The 19447-nt window shown below is 43.3% G+C and overlaps 1 protein-coding gene, 1 long non-coding RNA gene and 1 gene segment (V, D, J or C); 2 read left to right on the top strand and 1 right to left on the bottom strand.

Annotated features, from left to right (window-relative positions):
- Positions 1-958: 958 nt before the first annotated feature.
- Positions 959-2438, bottom strand: LOC121578617. Its single transcript, XR_006002794.2, has 3 exons — positions 2232-2438; positions 1951-2064; positions 959-1848 (listed from the first exon to the last, which is right to left on the bottom strand). It is a non-coding gene; the product is annotated as an uncharacterized LOC121578617 (long non-coding RNA).
- Positions 2439-4620: 2182 nt separating this feature from the next.
- On the top strand, positions 4621-10569 carry LOC121578002 (EKC/KEOPS complex subunit TP53RK). 2 transcript variants are annotated; one of them, XM_041892038.2, is made up of 2 exons: positions 4621-4778; positions 9857-10569. In XM_041892038.2, the coding sequence occupies exons 1-2, from the start codon at positions 4760-4762 to the stop codon at positions 10333-10335; spliced, it is 498 nt and encodes a 165-aa protein (XP_041747972.1). In that variant the 5' UTR covers positions 4621-4759; the 3' UTR covers positions 10336-10569. The 2 variants fall into 2 exon arrangements, with proteins under 2 accessions (XP_041747972.1, XP_041747971.1); XM_041892037.2 differs by lacking the exon at positions 4621-4778 and adding an exon at positions 4852-5175.
- Positions 10570-10781: 212 nt separating this feature from the next.
- On the top strand, positions 10782-18053 carry LOC121578001. The segment is given in 7 exon segments: positions 10782-10881; positions 11643-11984; positions 12964-13308; positions 13631-13741; positions 15315-15656; positions 15948-16265; positions 16762-18053. Coding segments are annotated over 6 exon segments (1665 nt in total).
- Positions 18054-19447: the final 1394 nt, after the last annotated feature.

Below are 19447 nucleotides of genomic sequence, written 5' to 3' on the forward strand. Positions count from 1 at the left end.
ATATGCATCTGTTGATCACAGATACCTTTTTTTTTTTTTTTATCGTATGTCGGTCCAGAGCATCCCACACATGCTCAACGGGTGACATGTCTGGTGAGTATCCTGTCATGGAAGAACTGGGACATTTTCAGCTTCCAGGAATTGTGTACAGATCCTTGCGACATGGAGCCGTGCGTTATGCTGAAACATGAGGTGGTGGCAGCGAATGAATGGCACGACAATGGGCCTCAGGATCTCGTCATGGTATCTGTGCGTTCAAATCGCCATCGATAAAATGCAATTGTGTTTGTTGTCCGTAGCTTATGCCTGCCCATACCATAACCCCACCGCCACCATGGGTGAGTGGCCATCGAAGGTGAGCATTTGCCCACTGAAGTAGGTTACGACGACAAAATACAGTAGTCCATTCGCTGCTGCAGATGAGCTTCCCTGAGACGGTTTCTGACAGTTTGTGCAGAATTTCTTTGGTTGTGCAAACCCACAGTTTCATCAGCTGTCCGGGTGGCTGGTCTCAGACAATCCCGCAGGTGAAAAAGCTGGATGTGGAGGTCCTGGGCTGTGATTGTACTGCTAAATTCTCTAAAATGACATTTGAGGCGGCTTATGGTAGAGAAATTAACAATCAATTCTCTGGCAACAGCTCTGGTGGACATTTCTGCAGTCAGCATGCCAATTGCACGCTCCCTCAACTTGAGACATCTGTGGCATTGTGTTGTGACAAAACTGCACATTTTAGAGTGGCCTTTATTGTCCCCAGCACAAGCACCTGTGTAATGATCATGCTGTTTAATCAGCTTCTTGATATGCCACACCTGTCAGGTGGATGGATTATCTTGGCAAAGGAGAAATGCTCACTAACAGGGATGTAAACAAATTTGTGCACAGAATGAGAGAAATACGCTTTTTGTGCATATGGAAAATTTCTGCAATCTTTTATTTCAGCTCATGAAACCAACACTTTACATGTTGCATTTATATTTTTGTTCAGTGTAGATAACGATAATTTCAGAGCTTTATAATCTAGTGCAGAATGTGCCCTTAAGAATTCTAGTGAATGTGCAAGTTTAACAACTTTGAATGATTTAATTAAATGAGATTGCCATGGAGCCAAGAATGGGTATTTAAACAGCCCCATATGCTCAGGAGCTTCAGGTTCCTGACCCCTGTCTACGATGTCTCTTGGATTAAATAGAAAACGCTAATTATTTTTCATGCAGACTTGAAAGTTAGTAGGATGGCTGTATGCCTTGCAAAACCATTGCGCTTTATTATAATTTTCATCTGAAAATAAATGAGTTTTTGGCTAACATTACAAAAATAACCAATGCCAGTGCAATAAAAGTATATTTCAGTCATGTAACACAACAATAAGCTCTGCTAAGTTAGCTGGAGGGATCACTAAACTTTTCGATACTGACAAACGCATCCGTCTGTTGGTTGCAGTCAGGTGAAAAAAACGTCCACCCTTTGACATTCTTGGAATGTTCCACAATAACAAAACACTACTTGGATAGATTCACTCAACACTGGGTTACTGAGCTAACTCTTTGATAACCGGGGGAGGCGATTCTCCTGCTAATGATATCGCAGCATTCTTCACTGTTGTGTACACTACAAAAGAAGAAACGGATAAGTTCCTAGAACAAGCTGCATTTCAGATCACTTTGAAAATAACATTTTTAACGCATAATGATAGACCAGAGTTTGAGTTGGACCTTTTCAAACAGAGCTCACTGTCTATCTGCTCCAGTTATTTCCCTTTGGTCTCTGGTAACAGGAAATGGAACACCACAGCTCCCACTCCAATCAGCCCATATGAAAGGAACGTCCCAGACAAACCAATCGCATCTGTTGACGAAACATCAACAACTTAATTGCCAGGTACTACCAATACAGATAACAAACCAGACTTGATTGAATGTGAGTTCATAGAGGGAGAAGCTTACTTACCAATGACATTAAAGAAGGAGAATGTGACAATTAAGTTGGCAGCCCAGTTGGAGAATGCAAACGCTCTCCCTCTGACCACAGCAGGGAATATTTCACTCAAAATGAGCCAGGTCACTATGCAAAGGAAAATGCACAAACAATCTAAAATCATTCACAAGACACCACATATCATTGTCAAAAGCAGGATTTAGCTAGTGTTTACAATAACCTTGTGGCCCCACATTTAGATACCTTGCCAGAAAATAAGCATATTCTGAATTATTCCAGGTGAAAGTACTCACTTGGTCCAAATCCAACGGAGGGTATAGTAGACTGGTATGTTTTGTTACACTCAGAGTCAATAATGGGGCATTGAGATGGGCTGTTAGCAAACATTTGAAACGTTTGAGGGGGGCTTGACTTGTAGACAGTCCAGTCATGTATTCCAGGTGTGAAAGGGCAGTGTGGAGCGCAATAGAGATTGCATCATCTGTGGATCTGTTGGGGCGGTATGCAAATTGGAGTGGGTCTAGGGTTTCTGGGATAATGGTGTTGATGTGAGCCATGACCAGCCTTTCAATGCACTTCATGGCTACAGACGTGAGTGCTACGGGTCGGTAGTCATTTAGGAAGGTTACCTTATCTTAAATCTTTCCACCATGGAGTCATGGAAAGATTTAAGTAAGATTTTAGAAGGTGACTGGTGCTGAGCTTGATGTTGAGGCCGCTGCAGATGTTGATGGGATCGGACTCTAAATAGAACACATACAGTACATTCGGAAACTATTCAGACCCCTTGACTTTTCACATTTGTTACTTTACAGCCTTATTTTAAAATGGATTAAATTGTGTTGACACAGAATACCCCATAATCGATACGCAATACCCCATAATGACAAATCAACAACTGGATTTTAGAAATGTTTGCAAAATGTATTAAAATTAAACATTGAAATCACATTTACATAAGTATTCAGACCCTTTACTCAGTACTTTGTTGAAGTAATTTTGGCAGTGATTATAGCCTCGAGGCTTCCTGGGTATGACACTACAAGCTTGGCACACCTGTATTTGGGGAGTTTCTCCCATTCTTCTCTGCAGATCTTCTCAAGCTCTGTCAGGTTGGATCCTGAGCGCTCTGGAGCAGGTTTTCATCAAGGATCTCTCTGTACTTTGCTCCGTTCATCTCTCAGTCCCTGCCGCTGAAAAACATCCCCACAGCATGATACTGCCACCACCATGCTTCACCGTAGGGATGGTGCAAGGTTTCCTCCAGACGTGACGCTTGGCATTCAGGCCAAATAGTTCAATCTTGGTTTTGTCAGACCAGATAATCTTGTTTCTTATGGTCTGAGAGTCCTTTAGGTGCCTTTTGGCAAACTCCAAGCGGGCTGTCATGTGCCTTTTACTGAGGAGTGGCTTCCATCTGGCAACTCTACCATAAAGGCCTGATTGGTGGAGTGCTGCAGAGATGGTTGTCCTTCTGGAAGGTTGTCCCATTTCCACAGAGGAACTGTGGAGCTCTGTCAGTGACCAGCGGGTTCTTGGTCACCTCCCTGACCAAGGCCCTTCTCCCCCGATTGCTCAGTTTGGCCGGGCGGCCAGCTGTAGGAAGAGTCTTGATGGTTCCAAACTTCTCCATTTAAGAATGATTGAGGCCACTGTGTTCTTGAGGACCTTCAATGCTGCAGATATTTTTTGGTACCTTTCCCCAGATCTTTGCCTCGACACAATCCTGTCTCGGAGCTCTACAGACAATTCCTTCAATCTCATGGCTTGGTTTTTGCTCTGACATGCACTGTCAACTGTCGGACCTTATATAGACAGGTGTGTACCTTTCCAAATCATGTCCAATCAATTGAATTTCCCACAGGTGGACTCCAATCAAGTTGTAGAAACATCTCAAGGATGATCAATGGAAACAGGATACACCTGAGCTCAATTTCGAGTATCATAACAGTGTCTGAATACTTAAGTAAATAAGGTATTTCAGTTTTTTATTTTTAAAACATTTGCAAAAATGTCAGAACCTGTTTTCGCTTTGTCATTATGGGGTATTGTGTGTAGATTGAAAAAAATGAATTTAATCATTTTTAGAATAAGGCTGTAATGTAACAAAATGCGAAAAAGGGAAGGGGTCTGAATACTTTCTGAATGCACTGTATAATCACGTTAGCCTCTGCATTGAGCTCACAGAAAAAAAACAGAACGAAATGGATTTCAAATAATTGAACCGACATTGGTCAATTAGTTAGTTAAAAACCGAAAAATAACCTACATTTCAGATAATTGCGCAACACTATAAACTAACCCTTCCACTAACCCTAACCTTAACTCCTAACCTAACATACCATATCATACTAAAGCAGTCGAACGCAATATCTCATACTAAACGGGTCAAATGCAAGCAAGACGTAGGATACTATACATCCTACAATTCGCATTATATTGTACAACCGCTATTACATTGGTAGGCCAATGTAAAGTAACCTAACGTAAAGTAACATATAATAAATGGAGTGGCACGCATTTTTGTAAAATATTGTACGTTTTATAATGTTTTAAATAAAATATAAACATAAGGAAAGTATCCTTCATGACGTAAATGTAAAATAAAATAAACTCTAGTTTAAATGACTACACATCTTTATATGGTTAGGGTTACTGTTCCCACACGGCCATATCTCCATGTTACAGCCTTGTTTACGGAAGGCAGACTGAAGATAGAACCTACCATCTGTGCTAATTAGCTATCTATCATGCTCGAACACCTGTGTGCTATCGTAACTGGGGAGGAAGTGTAGTTCGTCGGCTGGAGGCACACAGCCGTATGGATCGGACCTGCTACAGTAAGTGTATTTTTTTTTTGGAAAGACAATGTTTTTGTTAATATAAGTTCCATACAGTTGCTCAATTATGATCCTCGTCAGTTTTACGCCGAAACGGAAGGTGGCAGCCGTTTCAAATACATGCAATTGTGCCAACTGCCAGGAAGAGGGGCGATACAGCGATTTGTAAACATGGCTGTTGCGGGGACCAGCGTGGCCCTCCCGCAGTTTCTAAAGAATATAGAACTGATAAAACAGGGTGCAGAAGCTCGTGTATATCAGGGGTCGTTTTTGGGCAAGCCAACCATTGTAAAAGAAAGGTTTCCGAAATTGTATAGACACCCGTTGTTGGATGAAAAACTCACACATCGCAGAACCGTGCAAGAGGTGCGCTCAATACTTCGCTGTCGAAAAGCTGGTGAGTAGCGTTAACCCTAGATATAGCTGAGGAAAGCTCATCTCCGTACTCTTATATCAAGGCGGAGTTGAGTATTGATAACTGGTCGCGCGAAATTCATACTTTTAATAAAAACGTATCATATACATTTGTGTTACTCAACTGGAGGCGTAGCGGCCTAGAGGTATGTTTCATGTCCACCAGATGCATTGCTTTCCGTCGGAAGTCATTCTTTGGCAATGGAGCAGTCCGCAACGCTACGATGGGGGTGCTGCGGTGCGTTCTGTGTACCGCATGCATTCAATATTTTCAACTCGTGCGTTGCTTTACCTTGCGGTGGTACAAACGAAAGTACACATACAGACTTCAACTTGCTAGCTTTTAGCCAATTATTTTTTAAATAACTAACCCAAGATAGACCTAGACCAGAGGCTGTGGTTTCAAATTGGAGTAAGTTAATCATAATGGGCAGAACCAAGCACGTGTTAGTGAGATCCTATTGGCGCATTCAGTTGCATATTTCCGTTATGGAATGTATGAAGTGCGTGTGCAGTAACTCAATTCGACCTTGCACTCCTAAACAATGCAATTTCTTAACTTTTGCAAATGGTAAAGTATTGGAGTTCGTAGTTTTGGAAACAGAAAAATGTATGGACATCAAATGTTTCATCAATGACGAAATTAGCAGAATGTCAACCAAAGTCCATCTTCTCCCACTGCCTTGCCACTGGGCGCTTCACATTTAGCCTATACAGTGCATTCGGAAAGTACCCCTTCCCTTTTCCCACATTTTGTTACATTACAGCCTTATTCTAAAATTGATTAAATTACATGTTTTCCTCATCAATCTACACACAATACCTCATAATGACAAAGCGAAAACAGGTTTTCAGACATTTTTTGCAAATGTATTAAAAATAAAAAACAGAAACCTTATTTACATAAGTATTCAGACCCTTTGCTATGAGACTCGAAATTGAGCTCAGCTGCATCCTCTTTCCATTGATCATCCTTGAGATGTTTCTACAACTTGGAGTCCACCTGTGGGACATTCAATTGATTGGACATGATTTCGAAAGGCACACACCTGTCTATATAAGGTCCAACAGTTGTCAGAGCAAAAACCAAGCCAGGTCGAAGGGAATTGTCCGTAAAGCGCAGAGAACGGATTGTGGCGAGGCACAGATCTGGAGAAGGGTACCAAAACATTTCTGCAGCATTGAAGGTCCCCAAGAACACTGGCCTCCATCATTCTTAAATGGAAGAAGTTTGGAACCACCAAGACTCTTCTTAGAGCTGGCCACCCGGCCAAACTGAGCAATCATGGGAGAAGGGCCTTGGCCAGGGAGGTGACCAAGAACCTGATGGTCACTCTGACAGAGCTCCAGAGTTCTTCTTTGGAGATGGGAGAACCTTCCAGGAGGACAACCATCTCTGCAACACTCCACCAATCAGGGCTTTATGGTACAGTGGCCAGACGGAAGCCACTCCTCAGTAAAAGGCACATGACAGCCCGCTTGGAGTTTGCCAAAATGCACCTAAAGGACTCTCAGACCATGAGAAACAAGATTCTCTGGTCTGATGAAACCAAGATTGACCTCTGGCCTGATTGCCAAGCGTCACGTCTGGAGGAAACCTGGCACCATTCCTACGGTGAAGCATGGTGGTGGCAGCATCATGCTGTGGGGATGTTTTTCAGCGGCAGAGACTGGGAGACTAGTCAGGATCGAGGGAAGATGAGCGGCACAAACTACAGAGAGATCCTTGATGAAAACCTGCTCCAGAGCGCTCAGGACCTCAGACTGGGGCTAAGGTTCACCTTCCAACAGGACAACGATTCTAAGCACACAGCCAAGACAGCGCAGGAGTGGCTTCGGGACAAGTCTCTGAATGTCCTTGAGTGGCCAAGCCTGAGCCCAGACTTGAACTTGATCAACCATCTCCAGAGAGCCCTGAAAATAGCTGTGCAGCGACACTCCCCATCCAACCTTGACAGAGCTTGAGAGGATCTGCAGAGAAGAATGGGAGAAACTCCCCAAATACAGGTGTGCCAAGCTTGTGACGTCATACCCAAGAAGACTTAAGGCCTTAATCGCTGCCGAAGGTGCTTCAACATAGTACTGAGTAAAGGGTCTGAATACTTATGTAAATGTGATACTTCTGTTTTTTTCTCCCCAATTTTGATCTTGTCTCATCGCTAAAACTCCCCAACGGGCTTCGGAGAGGCGAAGGTCGAGTCATGCATCCTTGCTAAAACATGACACGCTAAAACCGCGCTTCTTAACACCCGCCTGCTTAACCCGGCAGCACCAATGTATCAGAGGAAACACAGTTCAACTGATGACCGAAGTCAGCCTGCAGGCGCCCAGCCCGCTACAAGGAGTCGCTAGAGCGCAATGAGCCAAGTAAAGCCCCCCGACCGAACCCTCCCCTAACCCAGACGACCCTGGGCCAAACCCTCCCCTAACCCGGACGACGTTGGGCCAATTATGCGGCACCCTATGGTACTCCCGATCACGGCCGGTTGTGACACAGCCTGGGATCGAACCCGGGTCTGTAGTGACGCCTCAAGCACTGCGATGCAGTGCCTTAGACCGCTGCGCCACTCGGGATAATATAAATTAATATAATAAAATGCAAATTAATTACTTAAAAATCATACAATGTGATTTTTTGGATTTTTGTTTTAGATTCCGTCTCTCACAGTTCAAGTGTACCTATGATAAAACATTACAGACCTCAACATGCTTTGTAAGTAGGGAAACCTGCAAAATCGTCAGTGTATCAAATACTTGTTCTCCCACTGTAGCCTACTGTTAAGGACCTTATCTGTTCAGAGGTACAGGAAACTGTCTCTGGCAGCCAAAACTGACAAATACTCCATTAAACCTGAATTGATTCTCAATTGTGATACGGTTCTAGAAACATAAAACCCTCTACTTTCATATCACATCAAAATCATTTTTTAAATGCTAAACATATGCTTACTATAGTGTACACTGTTTTAACACAGTTGCAGCTGACCGTATTTCTCAGTTACAACACTTTTCTGGCATCTTTCCTTTACACATAGATGTTCGGAGAAGCTAATGTTAGATAGCTAATTAAACGTTAGATAACGTAGCTAATTAGAACAGGTAATCTCCTTTCTCTTGGCCTTGTGGGGGTCGTGTTAAAAGGATGTAGTAATTTTACCTTTTTGGTTTTATGACAATTATTTCTCGATTTATATGAAAGTAAAGTTTCAAAGGTTTCCAAAACCATATCGCAAGTGAGAATTATGAACGTGTAGACAGAGCGTCGGACTGTTGTACGCAGTCCTGCGCCGTCGTCAGTGCTTCAACTGAGAACCAGAGGGAGCCGTCTTTTGTGAACAAGAGGTAGTGAGTGACTACAGGGGTTCTATGCAATAATCTTCAATCTTAAAATAAATGTATGTTGCAGAGCTGCATCGCACTGCAGAGGTACTGTGGTGTCCAGAACTGGACAGCTGTCAAATTTTTCCAATACAGGATGTTGATGATTGCTAGGCCTATACTGTTTTAGCGCAGATCATACGCTAAATATACAAAAGTATGTGGACAACCCTTCAAATTAGTGGATTCGGCTATTTCAGCCACACCCGTTTGCGACAGGTCTATAAAATCGAGCACACAGCCATGAAATCTCCATAGACAAACATTGGCAGTAGAATGGCTTTACTGAAGAACTCAGTGACTTTCAACGTGGCACCGTCATAGGATGCCACCTTTCCAACAAGTCAGTTTGTCACATTTCTGCCCTGCTAGAGCTGCCCCGGTCAACTGTAAGTGCTGTTATTGTGAAGTGGAAACGTCTAGGAGCAACAACGGCTCAGCCGTGAAGTGGTAGGCCACACAAGCTCACAGAACGGGACCACCGAGTACTGAAGCGCACAGAGCATAAAAATCGTCTGTCCTCTGTTGTAACACCCACTACCGAGTACCAACCTGCCTCTGGAAAGAAGGTCAGTGCATGAACTGTTCATCGGGAGCTTAATGAAATGGGTTTCCATGGTGAGCAGCCACACAAGCCTAAGATCACCATGCGCAATGCCAAGCGTTGGCTGGCGTGGTGTAAAGCTCACTGCCATTTTTTCATGGTTCGGGCTAGGCCCCTTAGTTCCAGTGAAGGGGAATCTTAACTCTACAGCATACAATGACATACTAGACGATTCTGTGCTTCCAACTTTGTGGCAACAGTTTGGGGAAGGCCCTTTCCTGTTTTAGCATGACATTTCCCCCGTGCACAAACTGAAGTCCATACAGAACAGGTTTGTCAATATCTGGTGTGGAAGAACTTGACTGGCCTGCACAGAGCCCTGGCCTCAACCCCATCAAACACCTTTGGGATGAATTGGAACGCCGACTGCGATCCAGGCCTAATCGCCCAACATTAGTGCCCGACCTCACTAATGCTCTTGTGGCTGAATGGAAGCAAGTCCCTGCAGCAATGTTCCAACATCTAGTGGTAAGCCTTCCCATAAGAGTGGCGGCTGTTTTAGCAGCAAAGGGGGCACCAACTCCATATTTAGGCCCATGATTTTGGAATGAGATGTTCGTCGAGCATACTTTTGGCCATGTAGTGTACACATATTAGATAAGATACATTCCTGTCTATCCCTGATCTGCATTAGTGTCTAATTATACCCCCCCCCCCTCTCTCTCTCTCTCTCTCTCTCTAGGCATATCTGCACCAGTAGTCTACTTTGTAGACTACACCTCCCACTGCATATTCCTTGAAGACATCGTTGGCTCCATCACAGTGCGAGACCACATTGCCTCCACCCAGAAAGGCCCAGAGGAACGCCTGGACCAGCTCGCAAAGAAGATGGGTCAGATTCTGGCCAAAATGCATGATGAGGACGTTGTCCATGGAGACTTGACCACGTCCAACATGCTGTTGAAGGCGGGCGCTGAGAGTGGAGAGATGGAGCTGGTCCTCATTGACTTTGGCCTGAGCTACATATCGTCGCTGCCCGAGGACAAGGGAGTGGACATGTACGTGCTGGAGAAAGCTTTCCTCAGCACCCACCCCAACACTGAGGCTCTGTTCGAGAAGCTGCTGAAGGCCTATGCAGCCTCGTCCAAGAAGTCCCATGCTGTCATCAAAAAGCTTGACGAAGTTCGGTTGAGAGGGAGAAAGAGGTCGATGGTTGGTTGAGAGGGAGAAAGAGGTCGATGGTTGGTTGAGAGCGAGAAAGGTAGATGGTCGGTTAAAGGCAACCTACGAGATCAGTTGTGCAAATGCATTTACAAGGACATGCCCTGCTTGGCACTGATTTGTTAAAAGTTCTATTTGATATTTGTATGGAAGCATATCGGTATAGAGACTGTCAGTGCCACAATGTTACGTTACTACAAATAGTTATTTTGAAATAAAATACTGTTCGCTTTATTGGTTTTGTGTTTGTTTGTGTTTTTTTCTTTCACTGTTTATTTCAGTGTGTTGAGAATCTAGAATGCGGTTCGTCAATCAGCCCCACACGGTGTCAGGCAATGATTTTCAGTTCTATTTCTATTGGACCATTCTGACGCACACAACCACAATATTCACTGTTAAGTAACCAAGTCCATATTTGGTAACTTATGAGCTTTCCTGTGACTCAATTGGAGCATGGGAACGCACATGACTGAGATCCGTGTCGAAGTTTTTACTTTCAGAATTGCTCTCCAGTCCCAATGCACCTGCCACAGTAAAAAATCCAAGGTGACTACCAATGAATAGCAGCTGGGATATTAAACATGTCATTACGATTATACTCATTATTTTGCATTGTAAAGGTAAGAGGAAAAACTGTCCAGTGTTTTGATTGTCTTTGTAGTGTAACTACAGGTTTCTTAGGAGTAGTGGGACAAAGGTCAAAGTCAGTCCTAGAAGCGAACAACAGTATTTGCCTTGGCTACAGAACAAGTTATTCTAAATTTTTTCACATGTAATCTTTATCGTTGCATTACTACATTTATGGGAAGATATCCTACAGTAGCTCTTAATGCTATGCATGTTTTTTATGAAACAGCAGAGAATAGTTGTCCGTTTTGATTATGGGGCATCGTGGTTAGAGAGGCGGGCTGTTAACCGGAGGATTGCCGGTCGAACCCTTGAGCTGCCTGTGGGGAAATATGCAAGGAGTGATCTGGCAGCCGTAGGATTGCCAGCTTTAATATCCCTGTATACTACCTACCGCCCTTGAGCAAGGCACTTTACCCCTAAGTGCTCCCAGGGGTGCTGCTTCCAGTGTGTCAGGTTGGGTCCCGTGACAGCAAAAAAGAAATATCTGTGCAAATTGACCAATAAAGGATTGTATCCTATGTATTGATTGTGAATCAGGGTGATATCATTAAATACATGCAAGCTACATGCTGCAGTCGTGCAATATTAAAATACAGCAGCAAGGCACTCAATCCCAAACTCTCATGACTGAGATAAAAAGATATCACCTAAACTGGTTTGTGTTTTGGACTTTTTAGGTGCAAATGCCGAGTCTACAAAGAAGATCGCCATTTTAGCTGGCACGGACGTTACCTTAAACTGCTTTTTCAACAATCCTGAACATGTACCGCTGAAGAAAATCACGGTCGAGTGGGGGATCATGGTGGATAAAGAGACCATAAAGCACCTAGTATATACGTTCCAGAACGAGAGCGGCAAGGTGCATCGTGAAGGGTCCCAAGTCGACCAAACAGGGTTGCTTCAGGGCAATGCCTCCCTTCATTTGTTCAACGTGACTGTGGCTGATGAGGGACTCTACCGCTGCAGAGTGATCATCACTCCCAACATATACAAAGTCTCCTCTCAGCTGGAAGTATCAGGTGCTGTCTGATATGCTATATGTGCCCCTTCTTTTGTACGTTTTATCACCAGAACATTTTAGCCCAGCGGGAAATGAAGCAATGATATGCAGTGGAGGCTGTTGAAAAGAGGACGGCTCATAGTAATGACTGGAATGGAGTGTGTTTGATACTGTTCCAGTCATTACAATGAGCCGGTCCTCCAATTTTAAAGTGACACCATCCTCCACTGATGCTACGATAGTATTGATATTGCTGTGAAAGTTTAGAAAAGGCCTCCAGTAGTATCCTAATGGGTGTATCTTATTGTTTAAATAATGACATGGCTTTACCTTACACCCACTCAGGCTTAGTTCACAACTTCACACACAGGCTTAGTTCACAACTTCACACACAGGCTTAGTTCACAACTTCACACACAGGCTTAGTTCACAACTTCACACACAGGCTTAGTTCACAACTTCACACACAGGCTTAGTTCACAACTTCACACACAGGCTTAGTTCACAACTTCACACACAGGCTTAGTTCACAACTTCACACACAGGCTTAGTTCACAACTTCACACACAGGCTTAGTTCACAACTTCACACTCAGGCTTAGTTCACAACTTCACACACAGGCTTAGTTCACAACTTCACACACAGGCTTAGTTCACAACTTCACACACAGGCTTAGTTCACAACTTCACACTCAGGCTTAGTTCACAACTTCACACTCAGGCTTTGTTCACAATGTCACACTCAGGCCTAGTTCACAACTTCACACACATGCCTAGTTCACAACTTCACACTCAGGCCTAGTTCACAACTTCACACTCAGGCTTAGTTCACTTCACACTCAGGCTTAGTTCACAACAAGCCTGAGTTCACAACTTCACACTCAGGCTTAGTTCACAACTTGACACTCAGGCTGTGTGTACAATGTATTTGATTGTGTGTGAACTAGGATACAGTGAGGGAAATGAATTCACTCTCTTTCCTCCATCTTTTCCCTACAGCCAGACCCTCAGTGTCCCTCCCAGAGACAGCCATGGTGATGGAGGGGGAGGAAAGGACATTGATGTGTGACATCATGGGATTCTACCCAGAGAATCTGGCCGTGACCTGGCTGATCCAAAATGGCTCCCGGGTGGCCCGTGGGAGCATGGCTCGCGGGACCGTCTCGCGTGACGTGTGCACCGGAATGACTGTGCCCAATCCAGACGGCACCTACAGTGTCAGCAGTCACATCACTGTCCAGGCTACAACCGTAGGGAGCGGAGGAGCCATGTACATCTGTCACATCGAACATAGGTCCTACCCTGATGGGAAATACAGCAAAAGCATTTTGTTGACCGTGCAAGGTGGGAAGCCAATACACCGCTCTCCTATTCACTTCATATTGGGATTCATAACAAATTATACTGTATTGTCCCCATGGGAAAATGTTGCTTGCAGCTCTGTGCAGAAATTAAAAGATGTCATTAAGCATACAAAGGACATAAAGACAAATACAGATCATAAATACAATGAGAATAGAACAAATGCAATTGGGTGATTTTAAAAATGATTCAACTGAACACTACTATACACAGTGTATTTCAATGGACTGAAAGTCAATTTCAGTGTATTTATAGTGTATTTCATCAGCTAATCAACATGTACTTATAACTCCTCTCTCATCAGATCCAGGGTTTAATGCTGTAACACTGATGGTAGTTACTAGTCTTGTTAGTGTTCTTCTGGTCTTCTCCGTCATCGGTGGTGCAATGGTCTTCTACAGGTATTTTTTCACAGGTACGTTGACATCCAAGAAGTGATTAGTACAGTGAGGGAAAAAAGTATTTGATCCCCTGCTGATTTTGTACGTTTGCCCACTGACAAAGAAATGATCAGTCTATAATTTTAATGGTAGGTTTATTTGAACAGTGAGAGACAGAATAACAACAACAAAATCCAGAAAAACGCATGTCAAAAATGTTATAAATTGATTTGCATTTTAATGAGGGAAATAAGTATTTGACCCCCTCTCAATCAGAAAGATTTCTGGCTCCCAGGTGTCTTTTATACAGGTAACGAGCTGAGATTAGGAGCACACTCTTAAAACACACGGCCAAGGCAACAAAGGAGTGGCTCAAGAAGAAGCACATTAAGGTCCTGGAGTGGCCTAGCCAGTCTCCAGACCTTAATCCCATAGAAAATCTGTGGAGGGAGCTGAAGGTTCGAGTTGCCAAACATCAGCCTCGAAACCTTAATGACTTGGAGAAGATCTGCAGAGAGGAGTGGAACAAAATCCCTCCTGAGATGTTTGCAAACCTGGTGGCCAACTACAAGAAACGTCTGACCACTGTGATTGCCAACAAGGGTTTTGCCACCAAGTACTAAGTCATGTTTTGCAGAGGGGTCAAAATCTTATTTCCCTCATGAAAATGCAAATCAATTTATAAAATTTTTGACATGCGTTTTTCTGGATTTTGTTGTTGTTATTCTGTCTCTCACTGTTCAAATAAACCTACCATTAAAATTATAGACTGATCATGTCTTTGTCAGTGGGCAAACGTACAAAATCAGCAGGGGATTAAATACTTTTTTCCCTCACTGTAGATTCAGGTGTGTTCTGTTGTGCTGGGGTAGAACCAAAGCCTGCACACCTTGTAGCATGGTGACTACGATGTAGCATGGTGACTACTGATGTAGCATGGTGAATACTGAAGTAGCATGGTGACTACTGACAGCATGGTGAATACTGATGTAGCATGGTGACTACTGATGTAGCATGGTGAATACTGAAGTAGCATGGTGACTACTGACAGCATGGTGAAAACTGATGTAGCATGGTGACTACTGACAGCATGGTGAAAACTGATGTAGCATGGTGACTACTGACAGCATGGTGAAAACTGAAGTAGCATGGTGACTACTGACAGCATGGTGAAAACTGATGTAGCATGGTGACTACTGACAGCATGGTGAAAACTGAAGTAGCATGGTGACTACTGACAGCATGGTGAAAACTGAAGTAGCATGGTGACTACTGATGTAGCATGGTGACTACTGACAGCATGGTGACTACTGATGTAGCATGGTGACTACTGACAGCATGGTGAAAACTGAAGTAGCATGGTGACTACTGATGTAGCATGGTGACTACTGACAGCATGGTGACTACTGATGTAGCATGGTGACTACTGACAGCATGGTGACTACTGAAGTAGCATGGTGACTACTGAAGTAGCATGGTGACTACTGATGTAGCATGGTGACTACTGATGTAGCATGGTGACTACTGACAGCATGGTGAAAACTGAAGTAGCATGCTGACTACCGATGTACATGATCATTGTCATAATGTTTGTGTATTTTTCCTCAGATCCACCCAGCATCTCTGACATCATCAAACCCACCATAATTTACGCCATGAAGCCGACCAACTTAAAATGCACCATTAAAAGAGTACGAGTGAGAGAGCTCAAAGTGAAATGGTACAAGATAACAGCCAATACGGACTGTACCGCAGCATCCAACAGTCAATCAATGGCGCTGTTGAGCCATAAGGACATGAGTGACCAGGCTAACATCCACTCTGAGAGCGTGCATCACGTGTCCACCCTGTCCATCTGTCTGTCAGTCAGTGAGGACCAGGCTAAGTACCTGTGTGTTGTGCTCTACAGAGGCAGGAAGATCACCAGAGAGACCACTGTGAGTGTAAAAGGTAATGGAATATCTATAATAATGTAATAAGGTAATGTAACCAGTACAGTCATGCGGAACTATTCTGTATTCAAAGTCAGGTAGTAGTCCGAGCTTGAAGTGGGTCTTGAGAGCAATATAAATGAGTGGACGTATTAATATTTTTCCTCATCAATCGAGTAGAATTGAATACACTGTCAGTCATAAAACACAACCAAAAATGACAGCAAAGTCCATCCAACTGAATCTGTACCAATATCTAGAAATGTGCCACTTTTGACTTAACACACTGTTCTCTTTACATTTTCCCCAGTGACTCCATCATTCTTTCACATCTCCAGCATGCCTCAGATCCCAGAGGTGGAGAGGTTGCTGGTGCTATGCTGTCGGGTCGAGAAGTTCTACCCAGACGACCTCCATCTCGAGTGGTTGAGAAACGACGGGGAGCAGGTGAGGACAGCCACTAACTATGGACCGTTCTCTGACCACGAGCGCATGTACAGCATGTGGAGTAAGATTGAACTGACCGTGGCTCAGGAAGACGAGAGGGCGGTCTACACATGCCGCTTGTATCACTCCAGTTTCCCCGGGCCGGGATACAAAGACGTTCTCTATCATATCAACACACAAGGTAACTAATCAAAGACGTGTTCATTTTAGCACAGGGGTCACAAACTCGTTTTGTCTTGGGGCCACCAGTTTGAGACCTCTGTTTTATTTACGTGTTTACACAAATGTATTCTGTCAATCAAAGCTAGGCTATATGGTGGTAATTGTCATAATGTGTAGATTAAATGCAAATTTACATCCTGGAAATTGAATTATATTTGTTGGTTTTCATAATTTTGCTCAAAATGCATCGACAAAATATAACTGATGGAGCTGATATTCAAGATAGTCTTCCCCTGATAAGTTGGTAGTGTCTTCTGATAACTTTTTTGCACAAACGTAATGTGCTTGCGTCATCATTTTATATTCATTAGGGCTTATCATAGCAAAACGTTTTTGCAACTGAAAATTTTAATGATCATTTCTTATTGGGCAAGTCCAGGTACTCCCTCCCTGTTTCAGGCAATGTTCTTCAATTTGATGCCCAATGAATAGGACCCATGTGTCTTCTTCACTAGGTACTCCTCCAAGCGTGATGTTCATCAAGTGTGAGCCACTACTCCCTCTCCCAGATGAGGAGTGCACGCTCAACCTCTGCATCAAAGACTTCTGTCCCGAACAAGTGTCTGTCACGTGGTTTAAGGATGGACAGGGGGTCCCCACCCGCCAGGTCTTCAACTCCCCACCCAGCCTCAACATCAACGGCCTCTACTCTATGTGGAGCTTCCTCAAACTGAGCCCCACCACAGAGGACTACGGCTCAGAGTTCAGGTGCCGGGTGGTCCACAGTGCACAGAAGGAACTGGAGGAGAGGGTGTTCACACTGTCAGATCTCATAGTCACCTAGTCAAGGGATGTATCAGACCTTTGTTCAAATACTATTTGAAATATTTCAAATACTTTGTTTGCACTTTTGGGACTTTTCTATTGGTTCCATTACAACAGGAAAGCTCAATAAAGGTCGGCTCAAGTATTTGAACCCAGGTCTGGGATGTATATAAGGATATTACCGCTAAAGTATATAGAATACCTAAGGTTATTTTTGTACATTAATTTAGTTTGATGCATTTATACTAATTTCGTTGACTTTATTTATCTTCTGATAGAATGGAAATATTTAATTGAAAAAGCTTGCCCTGAACTGTCTTAGCATACTAGATATGATAATGTCACGGGGGGCCTAAACTAGGAAAAGTGTCAGTACTACACCTTTTATATTGAGGTAAGATAATCTTATAACTAACAAACACAGGTTCGTAGACCTTTATACTTACATCCCGTATATGGTACGAAAATGGCAGATTGGTCACTATAAGCACTTCAATTGGAACACAGAGGCTGTACAGTAACATACTATACATCAAGTCAGAGCTCTGGGTCTTCGGTTTTCATGGATTTATTTATTTATTAGGGACAGACACAATTAAAATATTTACACATTGAATCATCAACAGGATTCATGAATGATCAATCAGTACCTAGATAGGTTTTTAAATGGTTTAAAAAAGACAAGAAAACAACTAATCAAAACAAACAACCAAACAGGTTCGCAAGTGGTTATATCCTTGATTTACTTTAAACCAGTTTTTCCACTTTCTGTGTAAACATTAATACCCACAGACATGACTGCTCAAGCCTAGGGTTGCAAAACTACCGGTAATTTCCCAAAGTTACCGGAATTTGCAGTACATTTGGTAATTAAAGAGGTAATTTATACTTGAATGACTTTAAAAATATATATTCATATAAAATATACAATTTGTCTTAATCTTTACATCTGTGTACAGTGCCTTGCAAAAGTATTCATTCCCCTTGGCGTTTTTACTATTTTGTTGCGTTACAACCTGTAATTTAAATGGATTTTTATTTGGATTTCATGTAATGGACATACACAAAATAGTCCAAATTGGTGAAGTGAAATGAAAAAAATAACGGAAAAGTGCTGCGTGCATATGTATTCACCCCCTTTGCTATGAAGCCCCTAAATAAGATCTGGTGCAACCAATTACCTTCAGAAGTCACATAATTAGTTAAATAAAGTCCACCTGTGTGCTATCTAAGTGTCACATGATCTGTCACATGATCTCAGTATATATATACCTGTTGTGAAAGGCCCCAGAGTCTGCAACACCACTAAGCAAAGGGCACCACCAAGCAAGCGCCACCATGAAGACCAAGGAGCTCTCCAAACAGGTCAGGAACAAAGTTGTGGAAAAGTACAGATCAGGGTTGGGTTATAAAAAACTATCCAAAACTTTGAACATCCCACGGAGCACCATTAAATCCATTATTAAAAAATGGATAGAATATGGCACCTCAACAAACCTGCCAAGAGAGGGCCGCCCACCAAAAGTCAAGGACCAGGCAAGGAGGGCATTAATCAGAGAGGCAACAAAGAGACCAAAGATAACCCTGAAGGAGCTGCAAAGCTCCACAGCGGAGATTGGAGTATCTGTCCATAGGACAACTTTAAGCCATACACTCCACAGAGCTGAGCTTTACGGAAGAGCGGCCAGAACAAAGCCATTGCTTAAAGACAAAAATAAGCAAACACGTTTGGTGTTCGCCAAAAGCCATGTGGGAGACTCCCCAAACATATGGAAGAAGGTACTCTGGTCAGATGAGACTAAAATTGAGCTTTTTGGCCATCAAGGAAAACGCTATGTCTGGCGCAAACCCAACACCTCTCCTCACCCTGAGAACACCATCCCCACAGTGAAGCATGGTGGTGGCAGAATCATGCTGTGGGGATGTTTTTCATCGGCAGGGACTGGGAAACTGCTTAGAATTGAAGGAATGATGGATGGGGCAAAACACAGGGAAATTCTTGAGGGAAACCTGTTTCAGCCTTCCAGAGATTTGAGACTGGGACGGAGGTTCACCTTCCAGCAGGACAATGACCTTAAGCATACTGCTAAAGCAACACTTGAGTGGTTTAAGGGGAAACATTTAAATGTCTTGAAATGGCCTAGTCAAAGCCCAGACCTCAATCCAATTGAGAATCTGTGGTATGACTTAAAGATTGCTGTACACCAGCGGAACCCATCCAACTTGAAGGCGCTGGAGCAGTTTTGCCTTGAAGAATGGGCAAAAATCCCAGTGGCTAGATGTGCCAAGCTTATAGAGCCATACCCCAAGAGACTTGATGCTGTAATTGCTGCAAAAGGTGGCTCTACAAAGTATTGACTTTGAGAGGGTGAATAG

Source organism: Coregonus clupeaformis, chromosome 12 (genome assembly GCF_020615455.1).
Source record: "Coregonus clupeaformis isolate EN_2021a chromosome 12, ASM2061545v1, whole genome shotgun sequence".
NCBI classification, from domain to species: domain Eukaryota; kingdom Metazoa; phylum Chordata; class Actinopteri; order Salmoniformes; family Salmonidae; genus Coregonus; species Coregonus clupeaformis.